The sequence below is a fragment of the Rhododendron vialii genome, chromosome 5a (genome assembly GCF_030253575.1).
Source record: "Rhododendron vialii isolate Sample 1 chromosome 5a, ASM3025357v1".
NCBI lineage: Eukaryota > Viridiplantae > Streptophyta > Magnoliopsida > Ericales > Ericaceae > Rhododendron > Rhododendron vialii.
The window spans coordinates 14,014,143-14,027,825 of record NC_080561.1 but is presented as its reverse complement, the minus strand read 5'-3'; the positions used below and the strand labels follow the sequence as shown (position 1 = coordinate 14,027,825).

Sequence of the window (13,683 nt, the reverse complement as noted above, 5' to 3'; positions counted from 1 at the left end):
ATCTCGTTGTAGCACTTTATATAGTGTGAAGAACCAGATGCTCCTTACTATGATCAATGAATGAGGAAAGTACTAGGCTTTATTTTAACTCGCCCTTTTTCAGAGTGTTCACATTCCAACTTGATTTTCTTGTGGGTTTTGAGCGGATCGCAAGAATCATATTAGTACTTAAGGTCAGACGAGAAAAGGAGAGAGAGAGAAGCAGGAACCAAATCCCACTCAAGAGAGATCGAGATCGAGATCGAGAGAGAGAGAAGCAGGAACCAAATCCCACTCAAGGAATCTGGTAAAGGTGAATCTCTCAATTTTCAATGCAACCAATTCTCATGTTTGAAACAATGGGCTCTTCCAGCTCTGTCAGTGCTCCAAAACGACGTGCATTTTTCTTTTTGATAACCATGCCATAAACCCACCGTCCCACGACGCGCATTTTGTGTCATTGCGTATGCACATATGCAGGTTTATAATGAGCCATTAAGATCCCGTTTGTTTAGAGATTTTGGATTTGGATTTGGATTTGTAGGTAATGAGTTTAGAGAAAAATAGAGTAATGATTGAAAATTAGGGTAATGATTGAAGAGAGATAAAATGAAAAATGAGAATAATGATTGGAGAAAAATAAGATAATAATTAGAATTCAAAACCCAAAAACGAACAAGGCCTTAGATTCCCATTGGCCATCTGTGTAAGTTGATGATGTAAGGTTCGCATTGCTTCAAATAAGTTTATTCCTTTCTTATAAAGGGATGGACAAGGGATGGGTTGGATGGAGTATTTCTGTAATGCACTGGTGATGATTTTGTGTAAGAATCGCGACAAGACTTCGTTCAAGCTCTGAGAAATATAGAGCTTCAAAACATGTTCAAATTTCAAAATTCCTATAAACAAATCAAACTTGAATAGTCGATTACGTTTTCTAAATCAAATTCAAAACCTAATTAATCTTCCCGACTCGTTTGCAGTCCCATTTTGTTTGTTCAACATAACATTTTCCAATCCCTTGAACCTAGCACTTTGCATTTATAGTTGTGTAGAATTGGATGTCATTGCACATATATTCAACAGGGAATCAGGTTGAGTTTATTTAAGGTTTGCAAATTCCACTTGATCTCTGAATATTGAGCAGATAATTTTTATGCATCATTAACCTTATAAAAATGACAAAGTAATATGGATTTAAATCGCCAATAAAAGGTTAAGTCGAATACTTTTTAAAAGAGAAATTAGAAAAAAGCATGTCCCACTCAAGGAATCTGATCCTTTTCCCTTCTTAATCTCATCCTTTTTTCCTCTTAATCACATCCCGGAAACACACAGAAAATGGAGGTTTGAAAAGAACTCTAGCTAAGATTCTTTGGACAACTCTTTTAGGACTTTTTTAGCACGGTCTTTTTTGGGTATTTTTTTCTTAATATTCATACAATTCGGGTCAAATTTTTATATCATATATTTTTTGTCTCAACGAGAGGAATCGAAAAAGTATAACAATAAAGACCAAAGTTGAAATGTTTATATAAGACTACGAAAAAGAGCCAAAATTTTGACTTTTTCGAGTTTTGGGGTCTTTTTCGTCGTCTTATATGAATCAAATTTATTTTTTGTTTTTATAATTTTTTGATTCCTCGAATCAAGGCAAAAACTATTATTGTAACGACCCACGTCAGCTGACTTGCTAACCTACCTAACCACGTGGCTTAAAAAATTAATCTCGAGCCATACAGTAGCTGCTCACGAATCCTTATATACCACATAGTTCTTTCCTAATTTCTTGATGTGGGATGGTAGGGTCTCACAATTATGTTAAAATTATGCCCCAATCTCGTAAGAATTGAAGAAAAAAACAACCAAAAGACCGTGCGAATAAGATCCAAAGTTTTGCCAAAGAGAGACCTAGCAGCGCTCTTTTCACACCTCCATATTCTCTATGTTTCCAAATAATTTTATGTTAGTTCTCACACAATAATAAAAGTAAAAGTAATAACAATCTTATGAATGGGCAGCCTTTTCAATAGGCGAGTTTTAGGCGCTAGCTTACAACTTTCAGTTGTTTCCAACGCTAAATTTCATTTTTTTTTTTTGTGTGTCAAAAGGCCCCTTCTTTTCTAAAGGTCTAGACTCTAGACAATTATAGAAAAATCTTTGCCAAAGGCTTAGACAACATCTCTGCCCATTAATTAGAATTTTTGGTTTTGATGAGTAATGATAGTGAGTTCATGAATTATATTACTGCAAAGAGTGTCAATGTTTGTCTATCAATTTGAACTCAGAACTTTTCGGTACTTAAAATGTTGGTACATGACATTGGTCTAGATAATAAGAACTGAAAATTTGTTCATTGTCCTAACAATATTGTAACAATGACCTTATCGAAAAGCCCCAATAAGTGAGGGGTTAAACCACCTTTTATCTACTAAAACAAGGTAAAAAGACATACAAGAAATCAATCAACTACGATTTATGCAAAATGAAAAGATTTGTTTCAATTGAGCTTAACTATAAATATGTCGAAAGTCCCCCGAGCCATATTTCGCTAGATATAAAAATCAACATCTCCATAGTTCTGATTTTTCCAACAAAAAACCTACACTAAATTTTGTTGGAAATTAATACTTTTGCAAGTACATTTTCCTATTTGGTCTCGTGACACGCACTCAAGTTTTTATTAGTAGCATTCACACCGAATTAAGACACATTGAAACCAGAGGGACAAAAGTGAAATATTTCTACAACTAGAGGGACTAATATTGTAGCAGGCCGAACATAGAAATTCGCTGTGGAACGAACCGAGCCCACTCCGTGCCAAGCTTGAACCTTGTGCACGGCTCCCGTCCCTGCTCTTCGTCGACCATCTCATTTGCCACGGGCTCGACAGAAGACCAGCTCGTTCTCGGCCACCTTCCTCGGCGGGTCCCTTGTGACGTGTCCTCTCCCGTCGGTCACGTGCCAGGTCGGCAAAGGCGCGTTCGGCCACCCACGGAGCACGGCCGCTGCCGACCACGGCTAGCCGCTGATTTGCACGTCTTCCCACGTGTAAAAGCGGTTATAACAGAAGATGATCATGGGCGCACATGGGTGTGCGAGCTCAGCCCTAAAAACGGTTACCAGATCTCTTTGGTGACGTCACGATGACACTGCCTGGCCCGCGCAAGGCACGTGCTTGTGCTTGGAGAGCAAGTCAGGGAGCTCTATAAATACCTAGCGATGGTAACCCTAAACAGGTACATGCGATTACATACTCACACTCATTATCTACTGCCTCCTCTCTCTGCACAATACTCATCCTCTCGCCGGAGGGCCTTGCCGGGGCTACCCCCAGCCTGGTCTTAGTCGTGCGCTCTCTGTGCAGGCTAGGAGAAGACTCAAGAACCATCAAGCTACCAGCGGAGGAGAAGATCGAGGATTACGGGCCACACAAATATTGCAATTTATCATTGGGAATTAGCATTCACACCGAATTAAGACACATTGAAACCAGAGAGACAAAAGTGAAATGTTTCTACAACTAGAGGGACTAATATTGTAATTTATCATTGGAAATTTGGAAGGAACAAAGAGAGGACTAATTTCCGACCTGCCAGATTTGAACCAGCGACCCTAGGATAGCTCTTGGATAGGGCGCTGCTATTCACAGCCCTTTATTTTCTTCCATAGCCTATTACATTTCGGTATGGTTGTTGAAAATCATATATAACATTTCGGTAAATAACTGTTGAAAACAAAATTATATTTCGGTAACTACATATCGAAAATATGTTCAACTTTCGGTAAACAACTGCCGAACATATATTTTCGGTAAATAGTTGTTGAAAAAAATATTGTTTTTCGGTAATTGGATGCTGAAAATATATCTCAATTTCGGTAACTGACTGTCGAGTATAATTGAAAATTTTTAACGGGCTATGAGAGAAAATAAAGGGCTGCGAATAACAACGCTCATTGGATATTTCCCACTAGAGTCCTCCGCTCTACCAACTGAGCTAAGGTCGGTTTTGTTCATAAGTTGAACAACATTTTTATATACTAATACTATTGTGTGGGCAACCATTAGGTTGCTGTTACAACTTAGAAGATTGTTTTTAGTAGGAGCACTCAAGAAAACCGCTCGAATCATCCTAGAGTCCGGTTCTACAATTAATTGGTTAGGTTATAATTCCAAAAAAATAAGAACCGTTAATTTTGGTTTGATTACTAGTTTCTATATATATATATATATATATATATATATATATATATATATATATATCTTCAGGTAAGGACCTTAAAATGAGGATCTTATATGCAGACCTCCCCATTTCTCACCTTTCCCGATCGGATTTCGATGATCCAAGCTGCTCAATGTGTTCAGAACGTGATTTTAAGGGTACTTACAAGAAATCGGCAAAAAAAATGACCGGAAAGGGCTTGATTTGAGCAGTTTTTATTTGAACTGTTCGATAAAAAACAAACAAAAACTGCTCGGATGAAGCCTTTCCTGATCTTTTTTTTTGCTGATTCCTCGCGAGTACCCTTAAAATCACGTTCTAAACACATTAAGCGGCTCGGATCATCGAAATTCGATCGGGAAAGGGAGGTCCGCGTTTTATTAAAATAAGGAGGTCCTTACGGGAGACGAACTGTATATATATATATATATATATATATATATATATATATATCGATTGCCCGGATTGCCCGGATTTTCTTATGGTCCGAATTTGTGTCTGAGCCGTTGGATCTGGATGGGTGAGATCCACGGCTGTGGAAATAACAAGGAACAAAAGGGATTTCCACCCATCACCCCAGTTGAGATCGAACCAGAGAGTTAGAGAGAGAAAGAGAAAGGACGCGACGAACGACCCAAGCTGAGATCGAAGACGACAAATGTCCGAGCTACGATCAGTCGTAAGGTCTCTCTCTCTCTCTCTCTCGCTCTCTCTCTCTCTCGTTCTCTGTGATTTACGAACTGATATCTGTGATTTTTTGTGTGGTTTCGAGAAAAGGAGGCGACGAACGACCCAAGCTAAGATTGAAGACGACGAATGACGACCCAAGCTAAGGTCTCTCCCTCTCTCTCTCTCCTTCTTTCTCTCTCTCATTTTGTATAATTTTCAAAACCATAGCTGGGATTTTATTTCCCTAATTTCTGTGAATTAGAAAGTTCTAGCCACTAAGAGGATAACAGAGAGAGAGGAGGCAACGATATACGAGCGATAACATACAAATCGAAGACGACGAACATCAGAGCTACAATCAGCCCTAAGGTCTCTCTCTCTCTCTCTCTCTCTCTCTCTCTCTCTCTCTCTCTCTCTCTCTGAATTTTTTGTGTGGTTTTCGAAACCCTTTGATCAGGGGATCTTTCCTCATGAGCTGCAGTAGTAGTTTTATTGTATTTGCGATAAGTATGTGTTAGAAACTCTTGCATTCAGTTTTTTGACATACCTAATTTATTCTGGACAAGCAGAGTGCAGCAAAGTATGTGAAAATCTCACTTTTGCTTAAAAGTGACTATTTGATTCAATGTCCCTAACTTGGGGCTTTCTACTGATTTTTTAAACCGGAACAGTATATTGGGCTTGTATCTTTGTATCTATGATATTCGATTTGGGGCTTGTATCTATGATATCCGATTTGGGGCGTAAATAACATAGAACGATTACCTGGAGAACAAGCTGATTTTTTTGGAAACAAAACGATAATTTGGACTGGTTTTCGTGTGTGACGTATGCTGATTTTATTTTTTATTTTTGTAATCTTTGAGGTATTGTCTGCCATTGATTGCCATAGGTAGGTTACCCATAAGTAGCTCACAATTTGATAAAATGGAAGAAGAAGATCGATACAACGTTCATCCAACCCCCTTGTTTCGAGCACCACCACCGAGGTATCTCTCTCCCTCTCTCAAAAATTTGTTGCATATTATAGCATAAAGGGAGACACATAGACTGGTATTAGTTGTAAATGTTGTTTTGCATGTTAGTAATTGTTTTCTATTTTGATTTTTAGAATGCAATCTTTGGATGACATAGCAGTATCACCATCACCATCCCAACCATGTCAATCATCTGTGAATTCTTGTCAAGAAATTTACACTCCTCAAGTTAAAAATGAAGTGATACCGAAAAGTGACCAACAATTTCTCAAATTAGACGACGTTTGGGAATTTTACAACGAATATGCTAGACAAGCTGGATTTAGTGTCCGAATCAATTCTAGTAGGTTGGGTGAGAATGGTAAAGTAATGAGGAAGGAGTTCGTTTGTTTTAAAGAAGGGGAGAGGAGAAATTCTAAGGCCACTAAACGGCGTCGGGGTTTAACTAGAGAACGTTGTGGTGCAAAACTTGCTATCGTGAGAAAAGGTGAAGTGTTTGTTATATCAAAATTTGTCTAGGGTCATAACCATGAGCTTACAACGTCAAGAAAGGTGCATTTGTTAAAATCTCATCGCCGAGTATCAGCCGCACAAAAAGCTTTAACGCTACAATTATCTGCTGTTAATGTGCCAACTTACCAACAAATGAGTATTTTTAAGTTGCAAGCGGGGGGTATTGAAAATGTTGGGTTTTTACCACGAGATCTTTACAATGATAAAAGAGATAGGAAGATTGTAGTACATGGTCATGACGCGAACATGTTGTATGAGCATTTCGAGATGGAACAACAAAAGAATCCGGGCTTTAGGTTCACATTCGAGAGAGATGACAAGGATAGAATGACTCATTGTTTTTGGGCGGATGTGACCTCTAGAAAGTCATATCAATATTTTGGGGACGTGGTAGTGTTTGATACTACGTACAACACAAACAAATATTCATTGATATTTGCACCTATATTGGGAGTCAACCACCACAGGCAGACAACACTTCTTGATTGTGCGTTCTTGAGTGACGAAAAAACTGATTCGTTTATGTGGCTCTTCAATGAATGGTTAAAAGCGATGCCAGGTGGACCACCCCAAATGATCATAACTGATCAAGATCCGGCGATGACAAGAGCAATTGCTTCTGCTCTTCCAAATATGTTTCATCGATATTGTATTTGGCACATTGTGAGCAAATTTTCTGAAAAATTGGGTGCACTGTCATATAAGGAACATTATGATGAGTTAAAGAATTGTATATGGAATTCTGAAATACCTAGAGAGTTCGATGCAAGATGGGCAACTATTGTAGGAAACTCTAAGTTGTCTACTAATAAATGGTTGCAGGACATGTATGAAATTCGTGATAGATGGGTTCCCGCATATATGAACCACATATTTTCTGCCCACATGACTAGTAGTCAACGGGCTGAAATTTCTCATTCGTTTTTCAAGAGGTATGTGTCCAAAAAAAATTCAATGATGGATTTTGTGATGCGATTCAATAGGGCACTTGTCAAAATCCGACATAATGAATTGGATTTCGACCATAAAAATGTAACTGAGAAGCCTCTCTTGAAAACCTCGTGGGCAATAGAAAAGCAAATGAGTGAAATATATACACGAAGCATATTTGAGAGGTTTCAAGAGGAAATCTTTCAAATTAATGCGTATGTGGTTACGTTCATACGCGAGAATGAGCATCGATGTTTGTGGAATGATCAGAGAGAAGAAATGGAAGGTGCGAGAATTCGTGAGATTTCGGTGGACAAGTCATCGAACCATGTCAGTTGTAGCTGTAAGATGTTTGAATTCGATGGAATTCCTTGTCGGCACCTGTTGGCGTACCTGTTTAGAATACAAATTAGGGAACTCTCTACTGAATACATCTTGCAAAGGTGGACGAAGACAGCAAAAACGGGTAGGGTGCTGGATGACTTAGGTAGTGGTGTGAAAGAAATATGTAACAGTTCACTTATTGTGAGGCGATAAGGGCTCTTCTAACTTGCTTGTACAGTTATCGATGATGCTGTATTAGATGAAGAAGAAAGTGAAGTTGTGCGAGAAGCTTTAGAATCTAGTCAAAAGAAGATTGCATTGATGAGGAGTTCTCGAAAAGATGGTTCAACGAGTCATATCCAATTGCCTTCAACGAGTCGTATCGAAGTGCCTTCTTCTCTCGAAAGCCAACATAGTTTGAAAGAACCACTTCAAGTTAGGGCAAAGGGTTGTGGTAAGCATTTGAAAGGAGGAAAAGAGAAGGCCATCAACAAGAGGAGGAAATGTAATGGTTGTGGGTTAATGGGGCAATCACATGACAAAAGGAATTGTCCAAAGCTTATGAACATGTAAGTGGATGTTAATTTGTACTATGAACTTCATTGTTTATACACGGAATATATCTTAATTGTTGTCTTATTTTATTAGGTCTTCACGAGATGTTAGGTTGAGTGATGATGAGGACATTGACGAGGACGACGTTGACGATGAGTGTAAGTGTTTGTGCTACATCTACTTTTAATTCTTTACTTGTTCTTGTCTTTTGTTTCATCCATTCATAATATTATCTTTTTTGGGTTGCAGGATGGATTAGTGACTAGGACTTTATTTGGCATAATGACATGCAAATGGGTGCTTGCTCTATGACAAGTCATTGAATCAGAATAGAGTAGTGGTGGAATGGTTCTACCTGAAATTGAATTTATGAATTTTTGTTTCGAGTTGGGAGAGAAGGATTGTAATGACTAATTTCCATGGCCCACTTTGCAGTAATGACTGTTTGATCAATTTCTAATGTATGCTTTGTAGTAATTCAACTCATGAGTTTGAGTTCCACAAGAATTATTTAGCTAAGTGATAAGAACATTTGTGTTAGATTGGAAAATCTGCTTGTGTTGGATTGGGAAATTGTATGTAAGAAAATATGCTCTTGTGTTGGATTGGAAAAACTATGCGAACAATCATCTGCCTCCTGCCTCCGTTAATAAAAATGATAACCCAAACAAAGTGAACTCTTCAAAATGATATCGGAGCAACATTGGTAAACGCCAATTTCCGGTGCTAGACAATTCATCATGTTCCCAACTCGGCTACTGTCTTTGGATGATGGATTTATTGAACGAAAACAATTAAGGAAAAGATCATGAACCAGAAAAACCAATTTCATTTTTGTGGTTCCCAAATGTTCACCACATATCGTCAACAAACTTCAAATTCAAACATACCATACCAAAACTGTAGAAAAAGACATACTCATAAAAAAATCTTCTACCATCGAAAACGAGACAACACAACACCCATCCAGAAATGCTAGATTTGGGAAATACTGCTGTGATCATATGCAATAGAAACAATAAGCAGCATTTTAAAGAATCACTAGGAACAATGTGTTAAAAAAAGCAGCTTCGGCATAATTAAATTATATACTCTTTGCTGCTGCTTTTGATTGAGGTAGTGTTCCAAACACCTTGTCCCAAAATGAGGTAGTGTTCCAAATACCAATCAAAACGTACAATACAATAGCTGCCATGACATTCTATTGATTACAACAAATACCAACGAATACAAATTACATTCACTTAAGAAGTGCAACGATAGCCACTACCAAGGCTAGACCACTTAAGAATTGAAAGACAAACAACATGTGTTTTAAATTAGCCACGGTGACTTCAATGATGTCAACACATGCATCATTCTTGACCAATTTCACCTCCGATGCAACATGTGGGTTAGGTTCGTGACACCCAATTGGATAGCACCCCTCCCAATACTTGCATTTTTCTTTATCCTTTAAATCCTTTGGACACCTATAGTAGAGCCTTCCAGGATTATTTTCTGACTCTGAAATGTGCACAGCAGCTCTCAATCCACACCAACATGTCTTGTTTTAAAATGTATGGTGACGAGATTGAATGGTACTCATGTTGCTTGAATTGGACATGACTGTTTTAACACAATTATTGCACACATTCACACAACGACTACACACACTCACTCTCACACAATGTCTACACACACTCATACAAATGTCCAACACAACTAAAAACTAGAAGTAACTCATATTAAAAATTTAGAGAGGTGGTTTTGGCTCCGAAAAATTTCTTCATAGCCAAATAAAGTGGGTCAAATAAACGAAATGTTCAAGACACCGCATTTTTAAAGCACTAAGGCAGCAACATTAGTTGCCAATTAACCATCTAATGTTTCCAAGCCTTAGTACGCATTGCATATTAATTTATCATCATAGCCAACAAATAGGGGCAAACCAATCTAGAAATAGGGACAAACTCTCCCAACGGCTCAGAAAATTTTCATCATAGCCAAATAAAGTGGCTCAGATAAATAAAATGTTCACGATACCACATTTTTAAAGCACTAAAGCGGCAACATTAGTTGCTAATTGACCATCTAATGTTTCCAAGCGTTCGTACACATTGCGTGTCGAATTATACATAGATGTATATCACTCCTTTTCATATCCGGTCGCCCGGATTTTCTTATGGTCAGGATTTGTGTCTGAGCCGTTGGATTGGGTGGGTGAGATCCAACAGTTGTGGAAATAAAAGTGAACAAAAAGGGATTTCACTACATACACCCCTTGGCCCTTTCCCATTTCTTCGATCCAGCCAGAGAGAAATAGGAAAGGAGGTGACGATATACGAACAACCAAAGCTGAGAATGAAGACAACGAACGATCAGAGCTACGATCAGCCTTAATGTCCAACACAGCTAAAACTACAAGTAACTCATATAAAAAAATTCAATAGGTGGTTTTGGCTCAGAAAATTTTCATCATAGCCAAATAAAGTGGCTCAGATAAACAAAATGTTCAACAAATAGGGCGACAACATTAGTTGCCAATTGACCATCTAATGTTTTCAGGCCTTAGTACACATTGCATATTAATTTATCATCATAGCCAACAAATAGGGGCAAACCAATCTGGAAATAGAGGCAAACTCTCCCAACAGCTCAGAAAATTTTCATCATAGCCAAATAAAGTGGCTCAGATAAACAAAATGTTCAAGACACCACATTTTTAAGGCACTAAGGCGGCAACATTAGTTGTCAATTGACCATCTAATGTTTCCAGGCCTAAGTACACATTGCATGTTAATTTATCATCATAGCCAACAATAGGGGCAAACCAATCTGCCAATAGGGGCAAACTCATACAAAATCCGAACTATAAGAAAATCCAGGCGACTGGACCTGAAAACAATTGATATACAGATCAAGTGAACCAGGCCTGAGCAATAACACCAAACAAACACCACCCGAAAATTCTCTAGCCAAAATCAGCGAGTCACACACGCAAAACCAGACCAAATAGCAACTGTTCATAAGAAAATCCAACGGCTCAGACACAAATTCGGACCATAATAAATAATGCCCCAAATCGGATATCATAGATACAACCCTAAAATACTATTAGGGTTTCGAAAATCAGTCAATCAGTTGAAATTAGTCATCACGAGATCGAAAGGTTTCGAAGACCACACAAACAATGTCACGCCCCAAATCCGGGAGCATGACCGGCCATGCACCATGAAGCAATCATGGGACACGAAGCCTAATTAAAAATATTTTTAACAACTTGAAACAAATAAAGAAAAACTGGATATTTTATTACAATAAAATGTGCAACTCCAAACTAATGTTTTTTAAGAAAATGACACAATATCCCATATTTTTCAATCTCCAAACTCCATAATGAACTGCCAATTAATAAAAGTGCGGAAGCGGTTTGACATGATAAAAGAAATAAAAATGCAAACACCCTAGAGGTCCAAACACAAGGTCCCAACAAAGCCACAGAGTCCACTATAACGCTCCATGAACTAACCTGAAAAAAAATATGGAATAAATCCGTCAGCTGACGGGTTCAGTGAGTAATTAAGCATGCTAAGGGTGATAATACAAAGTGACATACGTATAAATCAATGATAACAAGGGCTCCAAAGAAATTGTATCAAATTAAGGAAGGTCGAAGGTTCAACGAATAATACCAACAAACTAACGAAGTCAATGGCTCAGCAAATAGTATAGAAAGATGAATGACTGAATATCACAACAACAATCAAACAATGATAACAACCATTTAATACCAACAGCTTGCTCGACAATATCGGAGCGAGGAACAACAATAATGAGGTAGTCCAAACCAAAGTGGGAACCATATCTTTCAATTACCAAGTACCAAATGCCAAATATTTTCTCAGGGCTTAGCCCGTTGGATCCAACACCGTACTTAGAGTCACCACAGGATGGCGCCTGGGACCTTTTCCCTAAGTCGATCCGGAATAGGGTCACTTGGTATTTCACAAGTCTTTTCCCTATCCGTTGAGCACCCTATCCGTTGAGCACTAGAGTCACAGGGTATTTCACAAGTCTTTTCCCTAGTGGCTAAAGTCACCACGATATCTCACGGGTCTTTTCCTTGGACTTTCACAAATTAATATAAACATAAATCCATGGTCCCAAACACACAGAACAACGGCGAACCGGAGTCACCTGCACTAGGATTATTCCCCGTGTCATTGCAGAGTCACAATAATATTGTGGAGCAACAAGAAAAATATGGGCAATCCAACAATCGAAAATATCATCAATAAACCTTATATGCCAAAGGGTACGTCAATCGTCAATAAATATGAGAGCGACGAATACGAACATCACTTATCGAATTACAACAAGTAAACGAATTGTCAAGAACAGATAGGCTCAAGGAGAATCCAAAAGAAGGGATCACATGCTTAACCACTCACCTCGAATCCGAAAAATGATATCACGATTGCTATGCAACTGTAACAGCGCCTAATCTGGATAGAAGTATACAAAATCATAATTAATCACATGATGCCGAACTGCTAAATATAATACTCCAAACCTATACTAGCATTAACTAAGTACTAGAATTGCTAAAGCCTAAACCTAGATTTATTAAGTCATCAGAATCATGACCACTAACTAAACCCACGAGCAAATCATATCATATATACATACACCACTACCACCCGTTCCTCTCGGCACACAGCCGAACAAAAACCCCCCGAACAAAAACCCATAAATTATTACTATAGAAGGCCGTACATCGAGGATCAATAACAATAAAAATAATAATGTTTAGGATAAAGAGTATACTGACCCAAGGTATTGAAATGCTATTCGAATCCGCCGCAATGCTCAACACTTCAGTCCTTTCTCTCTCGTCTCTCTGATTCTGACGTATAAAACCCTTGCTCTCAATGTTTATACTTTATATAAAAATAAACCTCTCTCTCATTAACAATATATAAATACCCTCACTAATTGGCCCAACCAAAATTTTAGAGATTAAGTCCGACCCAATAAAAATAAGCGGCCCAATACTATAATGTTCGCACAACTCTACATATACATAAAAATTACTTTAAGCTATTTGAGTTTAGTTTTTATTAGAAAGTAGTTTGAAATAGAAAAATGAAATAATTGAATTATTTGTGTCAATTTTTTTTTTTAACCGAAAAAAAGTAGGATGTCACAAACAAATCACAGAAATTAGCCCATATTCTTCATTTAGGGTTTCAAAAATCAAAGATCTTTAAGGGTTTCGAAAATCATGGAGAACGAGAACATTCTGGAGTGAGAATGAGAGAGAGAGTGAGAGACCTTAGGGGTGATCGTAGCTCTGATCATTCGTCGCCGGCCGTCCCGAGATCGAATAGTTTCGAAACCACACAAAAAATCACAGATATCAGTTCGCAAATCACAGAGAACGAGAGAGAGAGAGAGAGAGAGAGAGAGAGAGAGAGAGCTTACGGCTGATTGTAGCTCGGTTGTTCATCGTCTTCGATCTCAGCTTAGGT

The 13,683-nt window shown here is 38.2% G+C and overlaps 1 protein-coding gene and 1 long non-coding RNA gene across 2 annotated transcripts; one reads left to right on the top strand and one right to left on the bottom strand.

Moving 5' to 3' along the window:
• The first annotated feature begins 5,134 nt into the window (after positions 1 to 5,134).
• LOC131326511 (protein FAR1-RELATED SEQUENCE 5-like) lies at positions 5,135 to 8,234 on the top strand. Its single transcript, XM_058359311.1, has 3 exons — positions 5,135 to 5,240; positions 5,768 to 5,860; positions 5,983 to 8,234. The coding sequence occupies exon 3, from the start codon at positions 6,494 to 6,496 to the stop codon at positions 7,826 to 7,828; it is 1,335 nt and encodes a 444-aa protein (XP_058215294.1). The 5' UTR covers positions 5,135 to 5,240; positions 5,768 to 5,860; positions 5,983 to 6,493; the 3' UTR covers positions 7,829 to 8,234.
• Positions 8,235 to 11,528: 3,294 nt separating this feature from the next.
• On the bottom strand, positions 11,529 to 13,311 carry LOC131326720 (uncharacterized). The gene is made up of 3 exons (XR_009200087.1): positions 12,984 to 13,311; positions 12,604 to 12,657; positions 11,529 to 11,681 (listed from the first exon to the last, which is right to left on the bottom strand). It is a non-coding gene; the product is annotated as an uncharacterized LOC131326720 (long non-coding RNA).
• Positions 13,312 to 13,683: the final 372 nt, after the last annotated feature.